Source organism: Epargyreus clarus, unplaced genomic scaffold, assembly GCF_041222505.1.
Source record: "Epargyreus clarus isolate Ecla_fem2 unplaced genomic scaffold, WU_Ecla_fem_2.2 ptg000024l, whole genome shotgun sequence".
Lineage (NCBI taxonomy): Eukaryota > Metazoa > Arthropoda > Insecta > Lepidoptera > Hesperiidae > Epargyreus > Epargyreus clarus.
The window spans coordinates 11,028,215-11,046,320 of record NW_027332231.1 but is presented as its reverse complement, the minus strand read 5'-3'; the positions used below and the strand labels follow the sequence as shown (position 1 = coordinate 11,046,320).

Below are 18,106 nucleotides of genomic sequence, written 5' to 3'. Positions count from 1 at the left end.
TATCTCTTTGTTTAGTTATCACTCGGATTTGACTCTAAAAAGACATTCTCGCAAATTGTCAATTTTACATCTGTATTAAACGAAACTCGGCCCATAGCAAGTTAAATCTATTATAATGGTCCTAAAAGTAACCTTAACTAAGTCGGACATAAAAATATAAATTCTTGAAGAACAAAACGTCCATTTCAAATGATTTGAAACATTGAGCCAAAAAATTGTTAATACGCGAAATGTTTAAATTGATGAATGGCGGGAACTTAACTGCCAAATTGATATAAAAAATATGTATTTTCTTAAAATTGAGGCTTTTCCTTTTGTTTGTCATTTATCATTACTTCACAGATTTTGATTCTTATAAGCAACACTATCAGATAGTGGAATAATATAGAGGGTGTATTTTTTTTCAAAATGAACTCGTTCGATTCCCGGCTAGGGAAAAAGTTATTTTAAAAAAGTAATGATGCAGTTTTAGTTTTTATCAAAATCGGCCTCGTAACTCCTCTCAGCATTTTTCGCTAATCCTTATAGTTTCGGATTTGGCCCTGAAGGCCCGTTTTAAAAATTCACCCTGTATTGTTGTGGTGTTGTTTTCCAGTGAACATAGTAAATGATATATATTGAGAATTGATTTTAAATGTTTTGCATGATAAAGACCATCGTTCGTGATTGTAATATCAAAAGTGATATTAATCTTATATCATGTCAAACGAATTGATGAGGTCGTAGCTTTTGACATATTGCCAATTACTTAAAAATCCAATAGTTTAATTAAGTTCAAATTACTTTGTTGTTTTATTTAAAATGTTATCTCGTTTATTAAATGAAACACCTTCACCATGACATACGATACACACGAACAATCGGGCTCAGAACAAGAATCAAATTTTGTTACATATTTAGTTTTTCCGAATTCACATACACAAAATAATCTAAACACTGTTTAGTCCCGACAGTTATCAAGAAGATCAATTCAATATATGAATATGTCTTATATCACCCAGGTATGCCTCAGAAAGTGGCGAGCAGTCAGTCCTGGAGTCGATGCGGGATTACCTGATCAACACCATCCAGAAGACCTTCGAAGTTGGTGTGCAGCAAGCGGAGTGTCTCTACAGCGAGCTGTTACAGTGCACTAGAAAGAAGAACCTGGTATGATCTTAAGAAACATTATAGGCGTTCTGGAGTTATCACCATACTCCCTATTTCTACCTTATAACTTATGTTATAAGAGCTGCTGTGCGCTGCTACGTGAAATTACTTTTTTTAACGAGGGGGAAATCTTCAAAAGGTACCCAATTTCGTGGGAGCGACACGGAGTTATGAATACTTTGAACAAAGTTTAAACTAAGTTTGAACCAATGTACAAACTAAGGAGCTGGTAATAGAGACATACTTATATAGGCCATTCCAATTTAATATATAAGAGTAGAAAAACATAGTTGGCCGATATAAGATAGGATTCCAATTCAATCTAAGGTTGATTACAGATGTCCATGGTAAGAAATTGCTGCTTAGGTGATAAAGGTGATAAAACTGTTTTTTGATTCCACAAGAACCACCATAGACTTAGAATATTTCTGTCTTTTTGTTCCTATCAAGATCTTTGTCTTAAGGAATATTGATCTGCTGTATATTGACGACCCGCGTGGCGGAGCGGTCACCATGCCGGTCTGACGCGCAGAGGGTCCCGGGTTCGATCCCCGGCCAGTCAGACAGATATCTAAATGATGAATTTAGTCTGTTTCTGGGTCTCGGTGTTTGTGTATTTGTCTATGTGTATGTTCATGGCACCCACGACACAGGGAATCCTAGTGTGGGGCTGTGAGTGTAGAAAGTGTTTTTTTTTTATTTTATTGAAGGGTGTGGCAAGTTACTTAGTCCTCAAGTAGGTATTACACCTTAGTTATTAACTTGAGCTGGAATCCTTGTATATGACTTTATTACTTATTTACGGTGATCCCTTAACATCAGATCTGCAGTGACTTTCAATTCTCATCAAATAAATGAACAAACACAAGGTGTTTTGCCTTTAACATATATTAACTTTGAAATTATTTTTAGTATTGGTTAACTAGCACTTTTGTACAATCAACTCTAGTGAAATCAAGTTTCCACTTGACAAATTCTCTCCAATGAAATTGTCCAACAAAGGACAGGGTCCAATCAAAGTTGGGCTCCAATTAATCTTGGAAACAAACTTCACCATGCTCTTGTTACAATGGAGACGGAAGCCATTAGCAATGACAATAGACTGACCACGTGTATACAGTAACACATATACAGACACTAGCGGTGGTCGTTGAATCAACGAACTAGTTAAATCAACCGTTGATTCACTTTCAACGAATCAACGTTAATCCAATAGAAATTAACTAGTTAAATACGTCATCGACGTTGAACGGAACGTTTCGTTATTTTCAACGTAAATTGTATTTTGTAACGGTGGTCGTTGAATCAACGAACAAGTTAAATCAACCGTTCAACGAATCTACGTTATGTCAACGACGTTAAACGGATCGTTTCGTTATTTTCAACGTAAAATTGTATTTTGTTTAGAATTAAACTTACGTTAATTTTTTTTTTGTAATATACGAGTAGCAGACGAGCTTGATTGTCGGTATAATAGCATAATTTGAACTCCAATTATGTAGAACATATCGAATTAGTTCCTAATAAATAATTATAATTATAAATATCAAGAATTGATATTTATATCAATTGTTGATATTGATATTTAATAACACGCACTATGTCAAATTGTTTCTAAAATAACATTTACCGCACTTCAGTAGAGAAGCGTTGATCGTTGCAGCATAGTTAAAAACCGTTTATTATTGATGCAAGTTGAAATTAGTAACACGTTAATTCGTTGACGAAATTAACTAGTTGATCAATGGAAATTAACGTTGACGTTTCGTTGACCGAAAAAACTTCAACGACCCACCGCTAACAGACACACACACTACAGGTGTGCAATCTGTTGCTTTTCATTTTGTACCGTAAATACACACACATATACATATACAGACACACACAGGTGTGCAATCTGTTGCTTTTCATTGTGTATCGTAAATACACACACATACATATACAGACACACACAGGTGTGCAAGCAGTGCACTGTTGTTTATACAGTAACCATACATACAGACACATTGGTACACAAATCTGTTGTTTTTCATTGTTCTAAAAGTGATTAGTTGGTTAATTAGCGCAATTACTGCATAGTTTTGTATGGTTACTACTTTGGTTGTGTTGGGGTGGCCGAGCCCACCATTTGGATTTGTCGCCTTTATGTCACCATGTATGGGTGTTTTATTTTTGTACGGACCGCGCCATTTAGTTTAATAAACATTTGTTTGCGAAATTTTACTAGGCTTGTTATAATCCAGCTACTGCATAATGTTTTTCGAGCGTATGTATGGAAAGCCCTCTTTATTTTTAACTGTTTTATATTTAGTATTTGTTGTTTATAGCGGCCATTTGAAAAAAATACTCTGTACTCTATAAAAAAAATAATGTGTATGACATGACAGGCGGTGCCTGTCCAGCCTGTGCTAGCTCTGAGAAAGACGGACTGAAGGACAGACAGAAGTTGCTTAGTAATACCTAGAATTATATTTTACTTTTTATAATCAAAACCTTTTTATTTATTTTTGAACTCTGATGTGCGGCTATAAGCTTTAAGATTGTAAACTAATATATCTGGTCCATGAATACCTAATAAATTACCTAATATAAATTATTAATGCGTCATTTCAAAGTAAGCAACAGAGAGTCTCAGTAGCCATCCAATAATCCTTTTGATCGGTAATTCGTAGATAGGATCTAGCCAATTTAGCGGTTTGCCTCCAAAATGTGACAAAGTGGGCAATTACCCGCTCCACTCGCTCCACGATCTGCTTGGATTAGCTCTTGAATATTGTTTGAAGTTGAGATCATTTGAAATGCGGTTCAACATTGTCCCTGTCGTATTTTCAGTATAATGTGATAATCCTAGAATTAATAATGATCTAAATTTCTGCCAAAAAAATCCTCACTACGGAGGGTCTTTGGAGAGATTAAAAAATTTAAAAAGACAAAATAATAAAAACTATTTTATAAGCAGCAGCAGAAAGAATTTTCAAAAGTAGGTATTTCGGCATTACTTATTTGAAATACATATATATAACGTACACGGAACTGTGCAAAATTGTATGCTTGTACTGGTATAACGTGTGAATTGTTTGTCATTGGAATTTTATTAAACAAATATTACAACATTTTTTCCGTTCCTGAAATGTTCAAATCAAACCCAAAATTGGTTCCTTAAATTGAATAACTCATGAAGGGACTCTCCGTCGTTTTACGATCTTTTCCGGGTTACAAAGGAACCCTTAAGAAACCCCGAAAGGGTCCGAGATAAAAATAGGACGCCGACACGAACAGGAAGCTACAACCTTATCCTGAGCTCTCTTGGTCAAGAAAAAAGGATTAAAGGAACCTGCACATTATACTAATATAATAATAATAAAATTAATTTATTTGTTTCATCACAAAGCAGTCTATCTTTTATGGTGGTATTAAGGTAAGTCTATCTTTTATGGTGGTAGAACCTTTTGTGGTTCGACTCCGGAGGCACCTCCGCCGTAACCATAGACTTAGAATTTTTCGCTGCGCTACTGTGTCTGCCTAATAACAGCAATTTTCTGGTTTGAAGTGTGTGGTAAGGAAAACATACGTATCCAAGGTGTTTCAAGTTATTCCTCAGGGGGAGCAATACTTCTGTGGCCAAGCTCAGGTAGAACTCTTTATCTTGCCTGAAGTTGATTACTAAAAATTTTAACAAAAAAATGCAACATACTTCTATGTCACTACAAATTAAAAAATAATTGATATAAATGTTGGTTTAGTACATAGTTGTAAAGTCGGCGCTCAATATATTTCGTTGGATAACGGCGTAAACAGCGTGTTCAATATGACCTACGATTTTTGAAAGTTCCCCTCGATTTCCCTGGTCTGCCATCATCAGATCCTAATTTCCTTATAATGGAACCACCTTGGAAATATCTTTTTTCAACAAAAAAACATCAAAATCGGTTCATAAACGATGAATTTATCCCCGAACAAACATAAAAAAAAATAAAAAAGCATATACGAGTATATTACGGTCGAATGGAGAAACCTCCCCCTCTTTTGAAGTCGGTTAAAAATTTCCATTGTCTATGGATACATGGTGACAGTAGCCACTTTCCACCAGAAAAACAGCTCGTTTTCTACTTCTACATACGTTATAAAAATACGCTCGGAAAATATTACCCTCTGCGGGGAAAAAATGGCGCAGCGGTCATCTTTTGACACAGAGGGTATCGCGTTCGTTGCCCGGACAGGCTATCTAAATAATTTATTAGATAATTGTTTTAAATTCGGGTTTTTATGTACTAATTTCAGTGTATACATATGACCCATGTCACATTTAATGCAAAAACACTGTTGTTGTCTAGTGTGCGGAGACCCTTAAGCCAATGTCAATTCTTTATCTAAATGTTTAGTTGACATCTTAAAAGTAATGGAGGCTGGGACCACGGCCTAAAGCATACATACATCACAAGTGATGCGGGTTTAGTAGGTTTTAAATTTGTTATAAGCATAGTTATAAATAATGGTATAAGTTGAAGGCATACTTAAAAGAGGGTATAACTCGTCGTTTAAATATGTTTAAAATATACCTAGGTTCTGCTGTGTTCTAGTATGACGAGCGTGATAATTTAGGCATGCGTGAGGCGTCCCAGCTTAGTTCTAAAGAATCGCAATGCATTAATTTATTTTTACCACTCTGTAGATTTCGTCTTGGTGTCAAAACATTTTTATTGCAGTAGATATAACTTAGTTTTTAAATATATGACCCAAAGTTTAATAATAAATATACCTAAACAGCGATTAATGATCACTTGCTTAAACGGTGAAAGAAAACATCGCAAGGTGTGCAGGTTTATACCTGAGAAATCTTAAAAAAAAGTTTCCAAAGGTATGTGAAGTCTACCAATACGCACGTGGTCAACGCGGTGGGCTATAGCCTAATCCTTCTCATTCTGAGAGGAAACCCATGCCCAGTAGTGAGACAGTAATGGGTTGATGATGATGTTAAACAGACTATAATAGAATATAGTCTTAATCACGATGTTTACCTTCATCGTTTAAGTAAGTGATAATTAATTTCTAATACACACATAACTTTAAAAAATTAGAGGTGCGTGCCTAGGATTTGAACCTCGGACCTCTAGCTCAAGAGGCCAAATGTCTTAACCACTAAGCTATCACTGCTTATAATAGTTAAATACTACTCCTAGTATTATAACAACTAGTACTACTACTAAAGCCTCAACCAGTGTTAACTTTCAAACAAGTTAGTCAATTAATCCAGAAGCCCCATGTAACGGTATCCTGGCTCTAAATTCACCTAGATCGAGTGTTAGTTGCAGACGCTAATCAAATTTGAGCTCGAGAGCCGTTGGTCCAAATTACATAACCTCAGAACGTAGAGCGAGTAATGGAATAGACTTATGAAATAGATACATGCAATTGCTGCTTTAAAAAAGATTTGTAGAGTCACAGCTCCACACTAGGATTCCATGTCGTGAGTGCAGTGAACACACAACAAGAATACATAAACACCCAGACCCAGAGCAGATATCTAAATTCTTCAGTAATTATTTGTTTGGCTGGAGATCTGGTATGGTGACCGCTCCGCCATGCAGGTGGTCTCATTGCCCCAAATTAGAAATCTCTATGTTTTGGGTAATTTTTTTATTCCGATACAAGGGAGTGGATGCCGGGGTCTTAGAAATGAAGCTACCATCTTACTCTTAGTCCTCAGGGGTAGCATCTGTGGCTTACCCATAGATATAGGATGTCAGCTCGCGAAAAAATTCTAAGTCTATGGGCTTACCTTAGGTAGGATTTCCTATCCTATCTGGGTTTGATTAACGAGATTCATGGCCTGCAGTGGCTACTTACTTACAATTAATATAAGAAATGTATTCCCCAATTGTAAGAAAAAGTAAAAAGAGACTTAAAATGGTTGCAACACAGCCATAACATCAGCCAAGTAGAACGTGTGTAACGCCACGCCTATATTTTATTGGTTTTAGAAGGGAACCCTTACAGTGCTCCCCCGTGGACGATTTTCCAATTTTACGACGGAACCATAGATAAGTCACCCCTGAAAAACCTTTATCTTAATGTGAAAGACGAAATTCAGCCATTTTAAAGATTAACAAACGGACAGACCTTTTATTTCTTATTTTTAGCAAAATTCCAATATACATAAACTTACTAATTTTCAATTACTTGTTTTTAAAATTGCTAAAATTTAAAATGTTTCCGCTTCATATAGAAATTACAATACTTACTTTGTTTTTGTTCAGTTTAGGAGCCTATTGTGTTAGTTCCTCTGTGCCGTGATCTATTAGACATCTCGCCTGCACGAGCATTGTTAACTTAATTATTGTACTGAATTGAATCATTTATATATGAACGTGGACAAGGACAAAAGATAATTCCATATTAATATACGAAATAAAGATTAAGATTGTATTTTTTTCTTTCTAATGTTCAAATTTCTTTAACACAACTGGGTAGGTCTGGAGCATATCCTGTTCCCACAGAAATGTTACCCTTGAGGCCTAAGCTGTAACGCTTTTTTTCTTATCGAGGGGTAAACCTTCAAAAGGTACCCGACGACGTGGGAGCGACGCCGGGTTATGTGGGATTCTTACCGCACTAACCCCCAGTGGCCGTCCTCAACGCTTGTTGGAGAACTCCTTTGGTGTACACGACGCTACCACCACGACGGCTAGACTTCTTGCCGCCCGCAACCACGGAAGCCCCCTTTTAGTCGCCTCTTACGACAGGCAGATGTTAGCGTAGCTCTAATCTAATCCCGGAACTACAGGGACAAAGCTGCAACGCCTAGCAAAAATTTGGCTCTCTTACCACATAGCGCTGCTGTGTTCTGGTTTAAAGGGTGTGGTAAGGGAGGCATACTTTTCCGAGGCGTTCCAACTTAGTCCTAGCGTGGCCGACCTCAGGTAGGAATATCTAATCCTATCTGGTGTTACAGATGTCCATGGGCGGCAGTAGCCACTTACCATCAGGTGGACTGCATGCTCGTCTGCTACTCCTAAATTATAAAAAAGTCACTTACCATCAGGTGAACTGCACGCTCGTCCGCTACTTTTAGTTACAAAAAAAGTTACGTTTTACACAAGCTCTCACAGCGTTTACAACGAACCTATATGCACTTCTTTATTCTTCGTCGATGCAAAAAGCAAGGTTTCCAGGCAGAAATGGAATTGGAACGAAATGAAATACTGATCCCGAACGGATATTTTGAACAAAGCGTACGAATCCGGTGGCTTCCATTGAATGTGTTTGAAAGTTTCCGTCGTTTTATTAATGACTTTCCTTATATGGAAAATCGTTTGTGATTTTCAATTAATGTATGAGATTTCCTTATAGAAATACCAGCTGACCCGGCAAACGTTGTGTTGCCATATAAATAAAAAAATGTTAAGGCTGAACAACCCTTATCACTTAGGGGTATGAAAAATAGATAGTAGCCGATTCTCAGACCTACTGAATATGCATATAAAATTTGGTGAAAATCGGTAAAGCCGTTTCGGAGGAGTACGGTAACTAACATTGTGACACGAGAATTTTATATATAAGATATTAGTAATAAAACTTTCTACACTCGCAACCACAGTAAACACACGCGAAGATAAAGATACAAACACCAACATAATTATAATTTGGTTTGGCCGGGTATCGAACCTGGAACAAGTAATATGTCAAACCGGTATAATATTTGGTGCACCACTTACGATATTTTTTTTTTTTGATGGATTACGCGATTTTTTATATCCGATGAATAATGTTTTATTTATTTTTCGATTTACGTATAATCCATATCTGTATTACCTATAGATTCATCTATAGGTATAGAACTCAGGATATGCTCGAATCTACTGAGTATATACGAGTACTTGTATAAACTTGTTATATTTAAATAGAGTGTTTCATCTACATTCCAAATATTCCACTAGCAATCCTATAAAGTCATAACTATCATCATATATGTGCTTTGTTCAACTATCCGTATTTAAGGATTTGCAATGTTCTATCGGGAAACAATATCCAATATCCCGGCTCCTCTCTCACCGCGGACGTGGAGCCATTGGAGTGTTCAGAACTGTTTCAATTGACACGTCCGTTTCGTGAACGCAAACTATCAAATGAAAAGTTTACATATTGGATATCGGTACGATCATAAGATACGAGTATGTTTTAGTATTTTTGATTCTTTTCACTTTTTGTCTATATACTCTAAATCCAATGTTTTGCTATACCATTGCTGGCTATGAAAGTGAAAAGGCATCAAGGTCATATTCTATAATAGCCAAGAGCATATTGGTATGCTTTACATAATTATTTTTTAGAAAAATTTTTGGAGAACCCTATTTACGAGTAGAGTCCTTTTAAGCGCTTACTTTTTCTCGCGTTTATTATGTAAAGAATATGATAATTATGTTCTAAGACAAACGTGACATTCAACAACAATCAGATAAGTGTGCTATATGACAAATAATTTTGTAATATAGCCTTCAATATAGCACACATATCTTGTTGAAAGTTTTGAGTAACTCATACAAATCGCATAGTTATAACAACTGTCCGACTGTATGTGCTGTGTTCAAATATCCGTATTTGAGGATTTGCAATGTTCTATCGGGAATCAATTTCCAATATCCAGGCTCCTCTCTCACCGCGGACGTGGAACCATTGGGGTGTTCAGAACTGTTTCAATTGACACGCCCTGAGAAGCATGACCACCGCCCATCGATATACTACTAATAAAGACGTGTCATTGCCACCGCCACTATATGTGTGACATAGTTATAACTATCCGACTATATGTATGTGCTTTGTTCAAATATCTGTATTTGAGGATTTGCCATTTTCTATCGGGAAATAATATCCAATATCCCGGCTCCTCTCTCACCGCGGACGTGGAACCATTGGAGTGTTCAGAACTGTTTCAATTGACACGTCCGTTTCGTGGACTGTCAAATAAAATGTTATCTAGCGTTTTCATGTTACGAACCGATATAAAATTGTAAAGTATAGTGTCGTATCTTTTGATGCGTTTACTCTTTATTTTACTGTATTTACTTTCAACTGTATATAACATGTGTCAGGAATGCGATCATCACAGTTTTTCTATCAGAATGAGAACGGAAATTGGTAGAGTTTACATACCTTTGAGTAAATTTTTGGGGAATTCTTAATTTTGGTGTTAAAAATAGATATTCAAAATTTCACATATTATGTCATTTTACATGTTATTATAATATATCTATCCAATGTTGCCTATCCAAGATTGACAATTCTTCATAGTAGGCAAATTTTGACTCTTGGTAGGTGAAAATTGTATAGTACCTTTATTATTAACGGGCGTTGAAGAGGTTCTTTAGTAGATACTGACCTTTAACATTTACTATGCATGGTTAACTCTCATAGCCACCTCTACTTTATATTTCACCGCTTCGAAAATATTTACACGTTGAAACAACCAATAAATTCCCTTTCGACAATGCTTTTTCAGCAAATATAAAACGCAAAGAACTCGTCGTTCCACATTATGTACTCTATGTCGTTGTAAGTAAGGTAGATTTTCATAAATTATATAGTTTCGACTAGCATATCTTATGTATAAACATGGTAAACTTTATTCCAGTTTCCTTTAGTACTATTTTTAAATAGGTATGAGTTATGTTTTTATGTTATGCACATGAGTAGTAAAGGTATATAATATGGTCCACCCGATAATAATATTATGTAGGCAGTAGTAACCCACTTCGTGTACATTAGAAATCTTACCTGATTTTCTTTATAATGTAGAACTAACAGACGAGCATGCAGTCCATCTGATGGTGAAAGGCTACTGCCGCCAATGGATATCTGAAATCAACCCCAGATAAGATTAGATTCCTACCCGAGCTTAACCACAGATGCGTTGCTACCTCAAAACTAAGTTAAAATGTCTCTACAAGTCTCTGCCCTACGACACCCTTCAAACCAGCTCACAGCAGCGTTTAACGCTGCTATTATTAGAAATAAATGGGACGTTAATGCTTCAAAGACGAACTACGAAGGCCTGTAACACCTTAAAAGGGTTCACTTAAAGTTTCAGACTGGCTTTAAAAATTAATATTCGTTATTAGACACATATTTCATAGTAGGATTTGTAGGACAGTGACAGGTTAGTGGTTAAAACTCGCCCTCTCGATCGAGGGGTACGAAGTTAAAATCTCTGAACCTCTGATGTAGAAGTTAAAGATTAATTATCACTTGGTTTAACGGTGAAAGAATACATCAGGCAGGTAGCCTGAGAGATCTTAAAGGTATGTGAAGTCTATATGCACTTGGCCAGCGCGGTAGACTTTGGCCTAACTTTCATTCTGAGAGACCCGCGCCCAGCAGTGGGAGCGCAATGGTTTGACGACGACGTCTTAATTCTACACTTGTTAGTTTTGCTGTAATATTCGGCGATATCGCCGCCAAATTAATTAAGCCAAAACTAACTTAACGGACTGATTTTACGTATCTTATGTTTATCGTACACGCCCCAACCTACCCCAAATAACGGGTAAACACGCAAGCACTTAACCCTTTTGACTTACCTTGCGACATTTATTAAGGGAATTCCCTTATTTCTTGCCCTTGCTACATACTAACGTGATTAACCGTACAGTTAAATATACAACCGCATAACTACATGGGTACTTAAGCGCTACAAAATGAAGAGTTATCTAAATATATATAACTCAAAGGTGACTGATTGACATAGTGATCTATCAACGCACAGCCCAAACCACTGGACGGATCGGGCTGAAATTTGGCATGCAGGTAGATGTTATGACGTAGGCATCCGCTAAGAAAGGATTTTGATCAATTCTACCCCCAAGGGGATAAAATAGGGGATGAAAATATTACTTCGTAACGCGAGCGAAGCCGCGGGCAAAAGCTCGTAGGTATATATATAGCTGCTTGCCTTAACTGCGGTTAGGCCTTTGTCTAATTTAATATGCAACCGCTTGTAATTGTGCGCTCTAACCGCCACAAAATGAAGAGATGCTATCCGCGCGGTTAGCCGCCCCTGCGTTTAACCGCTACTACTTAGGAGGGATTAGCCATGTTCTTTAAATATTTAAAATTCAGCGTGGTTGTTAATTACTTTTATTAGTGTTAATATCACGCGCTATTTCTTATACCTATAGCGTTATAAAACTGTGTTTCAGTCAGTATTTATTACTACTTTTACCATGTAAAGGGAATTTATTTTCTACTAATATAATGACAAATAGATAAAAATAATGTATCACGAAAAATAATGAGGAAGATTTTAGAATTCAATTTAAAAATCAACTCATTGGGCATAAGAGTCAGATATTTACATTCACTACGAAAATTAGCGTTAACCTTTTAAAATAGATTATACCTGTCCCAATTGCAAAATCGGGACACTTCCTCGGGACTGGCCTTAAGAGTAATAATAATCCATAATGGGGCTGATCGGAATAGAACATCTCGCTGCACCACCACAAAGCCTCTAACAAACTCCTATCAGCAAATAACAGTAATATGATCTCCCACCAGATAACAGTCTTCAGGATCCAAGAGCGCGCAGAGGGTGGCGAGGTCCAAGAGCTGGACCAGGTCATCCTCACAGCGCTGTTCAGGGCCCAGCACCTGTCACCCAGCGAGCAGCTGTCCCTGGCGCTCACGTGGAACCGGGTGGACATCGCACGGTCGGAGATCTTCGTGTATGGACAGGAATGGCCACCAGGTAAGTTTATCTTCAATAGTTTTTTCGCTTAATCATGTCTACTTTTATTGTCCAAAAATATGTGACAATTATGCTGTCAAACTCAAGCCTTGATTCTACTACCATTTAATTTTTTTTTAAACTATCACATGACTACATATTGAGCGACGACAATAAATTTGACAAGTGACTACGCTTTAGATGAACACAATACATGAAAGATGACTAATCATCCAGTAAAATCTCCTCGACGACAAATTAGGTCATATCATATGTAGTCGCCTCATATTACATGATTACAGATTAGGTGACTTCGCATTAGATCACTACATATTAGGTATCTACACAGGATTAAACTAACGCTCAGTAACAATATCTTTTTTTTATATAATATAAGAGTAGCAGACGAGCATGCAGTCCACCTGATGGTAAGTGGCTACTGCCGCCCATGGACATCTGTAATCAACCTCAGATAGGATTAGATATTCCTACCTGAGGTCGGCCACAGATGCGCCGCTACCCCTGAGGACTAAGCTGGAACGCCTCGGAAAAGTCTGTCTCCCTTACCACACCCTTCAAACCGGAACATAGCAGCGCCTAACACTGCTGTTATTAGGTAGAAATAGGTGTGGCGGTGGTGTCGCCGGAGTCGAACCACAAAGGGTTCTACCACCTTCAAATCTATAATCTATATCTATTTTTTTTCTACAAAGGGCCGAAATTGGAAAAGTTTAAGTCGCAGGAAATATCAAATTTCAATCTATTATAGGCAAAAGATTGGATAGATTGATTATTAATAACGAGCGTAAGTGCCTATTCTGTGTATAGACTGTGAAGTCATCTAATATGCACATTTAATAACTACACACGTGAACTGCAAGCTCTATTTAAATTACGTGCAAAATACACTAGCATTTTTATATCGCACGGAATATATTTTAATTTAATTGCACATGCTGAAAGCGAAGAAAAAGCTTGCATAGCATAATGTCATGCATAGAGACGGTCTAATAGAGTTCGTTAAGCAATTTGTTTTAATTTAGAGATCCAATTTAGTAGTTTATTTATGAAGCCACAAGCACTATCAGATTATTCCACCGCTGAATTGCAGAGATGATAGTGATTCAAATTAATTAGTTTTCATCTTAATATCAAGTGACTACGTTTCAGGTGACCACAAGTTAGGTGACACATGCAGTAAAAACTGAGCGACTACGAATTAGGTCACTTCTTATTTATTGGTTTCACATTAATTGACTACATATTAGGTGACTACGTTGCAAGTGACTACACAATAGGTGACTACGTTGCAAGTGACTACGAATTAGGTGACCACGTTGCAAGTGACTACGCATTAGGTGACTACACATTAAATGACAAAACTAACACTCATATTGTTTATTATCAATCTAACCAATGTCTAGCAATGATCGAAATAAAGACGGTCTAATAGAAGTTCGTTAAGCAATCTGTTTTAATTTAGAGATCCAATTTAGTAAAGTTTAAGTCACTATCAGATTATTCCACCGCTGAATTGTAGAGATGAAACTGATTCAACTTAATTAGTGTTCACTAATTTGTGTGGATTAGCGCGATTATTGTTAATGTTAAATAGAATTCTAGACTTCTATGAGGCACACTAGAAACGGTTTTTATTTGAATATAGGACATTTAAAAGGTGTTAGCGTCCTCTGTGGTTCGACTACGGCGGCACCACCGCCACACCTATTTCCGCCTAATAACAGCTGTGCTAAGCGCTGTTGTGTTTTGGTTTAAAAAGTGGTATGGGAGAAATACTTTAACGCGGCATTCCAATTCCAAAATTTCAAAAGTCAAAATTCCAAAATTCAAAATTCCAGAATTTAGTCCTCATGGGAAGCGACGCATCTATGACAGACCTCATATCGAAATCTTATCTTATCTGGGGTTGATTACAGATGCCTATAGGAGGTTGTAGCCACTTAAAACCAGGGGGACTGCATGCTCGACTGTTACTTTATTTATGTAAGACATTTATGTAAAGGTGTTATCGCAATTATTTATCGGTAAGCTATTTGCCAGCTTATTTAACTCTTAAATCTCGTTTAAGCTTAGCTTTATCAGTAACGTAACCAAATCCCTGTTCCAAACGAGATTGAAAAATACTCCAATAATTTGACAGATTACCAAAAGTATATAAAACTCCTGAATAGACATTATTATTAATTGTGAGTTTGCTCGTCCCTTGGTCTATACGAAATCATTTTTCCCAAACGCAAAAATGAAAATCAAAAATTCAAAAAAGTTAAATAGCGTCCTGTACCAACACCAGGTATTGTATTGTAACAAGAGTGCTCAACGCTGTTGGAATTCCAACGTACGAATATTTCATTAACGACAATTTCGGTGCCGTGTTTTGTTTCGCGAAATTAAATAATTACACTCAAACAGAACCGTTTACAACAAAAGATTTTATTCGGGCCCTATGAGTAATAATTAGAATAGAGTGCGCCATTATCGCCAACGCTTTGCAAGGAATCACTTGAAATTGTCTGTTTCTTTTTTTTTTCTTTTCTTTTCTTTTTCAACTTTTAAACTAAAAGTAGTTTAGCTGTGAAATCTACTCCTATTTTTCACGCTAGAATTCACCATAATTGCAACATTTAAAAAATTATTTTTTAAATGATTTTAAACAAAATAATCTAAGTAATCTAGTCGCCAATGCATTGCCGGATTTAAGGGAGCCCTTTTTTGTAGATCATCGTGCTCCCCTGACCAGCAGCAAGTTCCCTAACTGTAGGAAAAAGTTCATTCCGTATCTCGTAATGATGGTGGTTTGACGTGTGTCCACTGTTCGTACTGAGTGAGCTCACCAACCCGATACTATCACACTGCTGGGCACGGGTCTTCGCACAGAATGAAAAGCATTTATATAATCCACCGCGCTGGCCAAGTGCGAATTGGTAGATTTCACATATCTTGGAGATTTTTTTAAATCTCTCCGGGATTTAAACCTCGGACACCTCGATTAAGAGGCAACGTTTCAACCACTAGGCTATCGTATATTTTAAGTAAGCTCGCTCTATACTTTATAATTACTCTGAGGTCAGTCTCTTTCATTCAATGTAAATACACGCAATATTCAAATTGGACCTGTTAGCCCGGTGCAAAGGGTATTTTAGAATTATTTATGTTGTTTGTTCTGTGTAGATTGAACTTTCATTTCATTTTTACTGGCCTGAATACAGCTATTGTGACATACTTTTACCTTTTTCCTATTATTGTTAGATTTTTAAACTTTTCATACATCTATACAAAAAGAATAAAATGATGAAAGCTTCATTTCAACATAAACAAAACTATGTTAGATGTATATTTTAATTAACGTTTGATATTAAACTCGATTTAATTTGACAATTTTGGACAGCAATATTCCTCGTTATAAACAATAGATACTATTGGAATTAATATTAATTGATCTCCACAACTTGAGAACATCACATTTCTTTCTTATTTCGTAAGATGTTTTCTTTTTCGTAACAATGAAAGGAAATTAAATATCATTTCTAATACAATGCAGTTGAATATAATGCAGTCTCCTACTGTCCTGAGATTCTTTTTTATTAGAGATTGTTTCACGCGTTAGTAATTCTCACTTTAAGTTAAGATTAAAACTACTTCGTAACAATCCGCTACAAATATGTATGATGGTATATATATTTTCAACCATGCAGTATGTACCACCCTCCCTCCCACAAATTAAAAATATACACCACCATACATACCACCACCCCGTGTTTCGCTCCAAAACGGAGCATCATCAGGGTAAGTTGACTCTACGACGGTTAATCGTTAATAATTTTCACTTTAATAGGGCAATATCTCAAATCTTCCCAAGTCAATAAGACTGTCGAATTTCAGTTATCGTCTTGCATATGTCGGGTCATAGATACAAGAGTAAAAGCACAATTCTGATTGTCAATCCACTTATAAGCAATGAAAAACACAAGCATGTCTAAACATTTTAGCTTTCATCCCGAATCTAAACCTTAAAATTCATACTATGTTCTGCCCTTTAAAATAACCTAGGTCCTTAACTTGGGCTCAGTAACGAGCAAAGTGGCCAGTCTCATATGCTAAATGGCCCGAACGGTGCTTTACTTAACGATGTCAGTTTTATGGCCACTTGGAAATTCAAGTCTCCTCCATTATAAGTTTTAAGAGATCATATTAAATGTTTCTTTAGTCTCGTAAGTTGACGCTTTTATAAGGAAAGAAGCCCGTAGAGGAAATGCTTTTATACCTACTTCTATTTTTAAAACGAGATTTGTATTTTTTAAAACGTCGTTTGATTTTATTGATGTTCTAGAATGGATGATACTTATCGATAAATCCAAAAACAATTTAAAATAAGGTTTAGTTCAGGAGGTTCTATAAACAAGTGGGCAATGTCCAGGTTCGTCCAAAAATATTGTATTAACTTCAGGTCAATAAACTAGTGCAGATTGGATTTTTTGTAAGGAAAAAATGCTTTTTTGAATTATAACAGCAAAAAATGGGTAAAAAATATAGTGCCACTAACGGGAAAATAAATTAAACTCGATACGAGGTACAAAGGTGAAATAGATTGAACTTTTATGGGTGGGAATGGTTTTTCACGATTTCTTGCGAAACTTTCTATTATAACAAGCTTGTAAAACCTAAATGTAAGAGTAAGCTATGAAAAGGCGCTATAACTTGCAATTCTGTAAATTTTGTATTTTCTTCTGTGATTTTAGTTTTCCGTGATAAATCGGAAAAAAAACATTTTTTTTATTTTTTCACTTAAAAATGCACGAAAACAAAACGCAAAAAAATATACTACTGAAAATAATTTTGCTCACGGTACGTGTATTGAAAAAACTTTTATTTATCTAGAATAATAATAATTATATCTAGAATTTATCTAATACTTTGATATTGAATCAAAAATTTGTCACTACATACAATATTTACAAATAAAACGTGAACGTAAACAATGTATTTATTGTTCTTGTAAGATAGAGCTGGAGACTCCGAAACCACAAGTACGATAATTAAAAAGAATAGCAACAGTAAACTAAGATAGCAGTTAGGACAAAACCACATTGCAGCATTGTTCTCATTGTTTCGTTTGACCCGTGCTCGAGAACAAAAGAACAATTTATTATAACAAAAAGAACAATTTATTTTCATTCCCCCGCCAATATTGTTGTACCTTCATGTTTATAGCTCCAATAT

The 18,106-nt window shown here is 36.1% G+C and overlaps 1 protein-coding gene across 1 annotated transcript in view; it reads left to right on the top strand.

Annotated features, from left to right (window-relative positions):
• Trpm (transient receptor potential cation channel, subfamily M) overlaps nt 1-18,106 on the top strand; it is a 308,502-nt gene that overhangs the window by 257,356 nt on the left and 33,040 nt on the right. The window contains exons 8-9 of the mRNA XM_073086226.1: nt 1,002-1,149; nt 12,700-12,889. Coding sequence (XP_072942327.1) covers nt 1,002-1,149; nt 12,700-12,889 — 338 coding nt within the window. The remainder of the gene's footprint in view (nt 1-1,001; nt 1,150-12,699; nt 12,890-18,106) is intronic.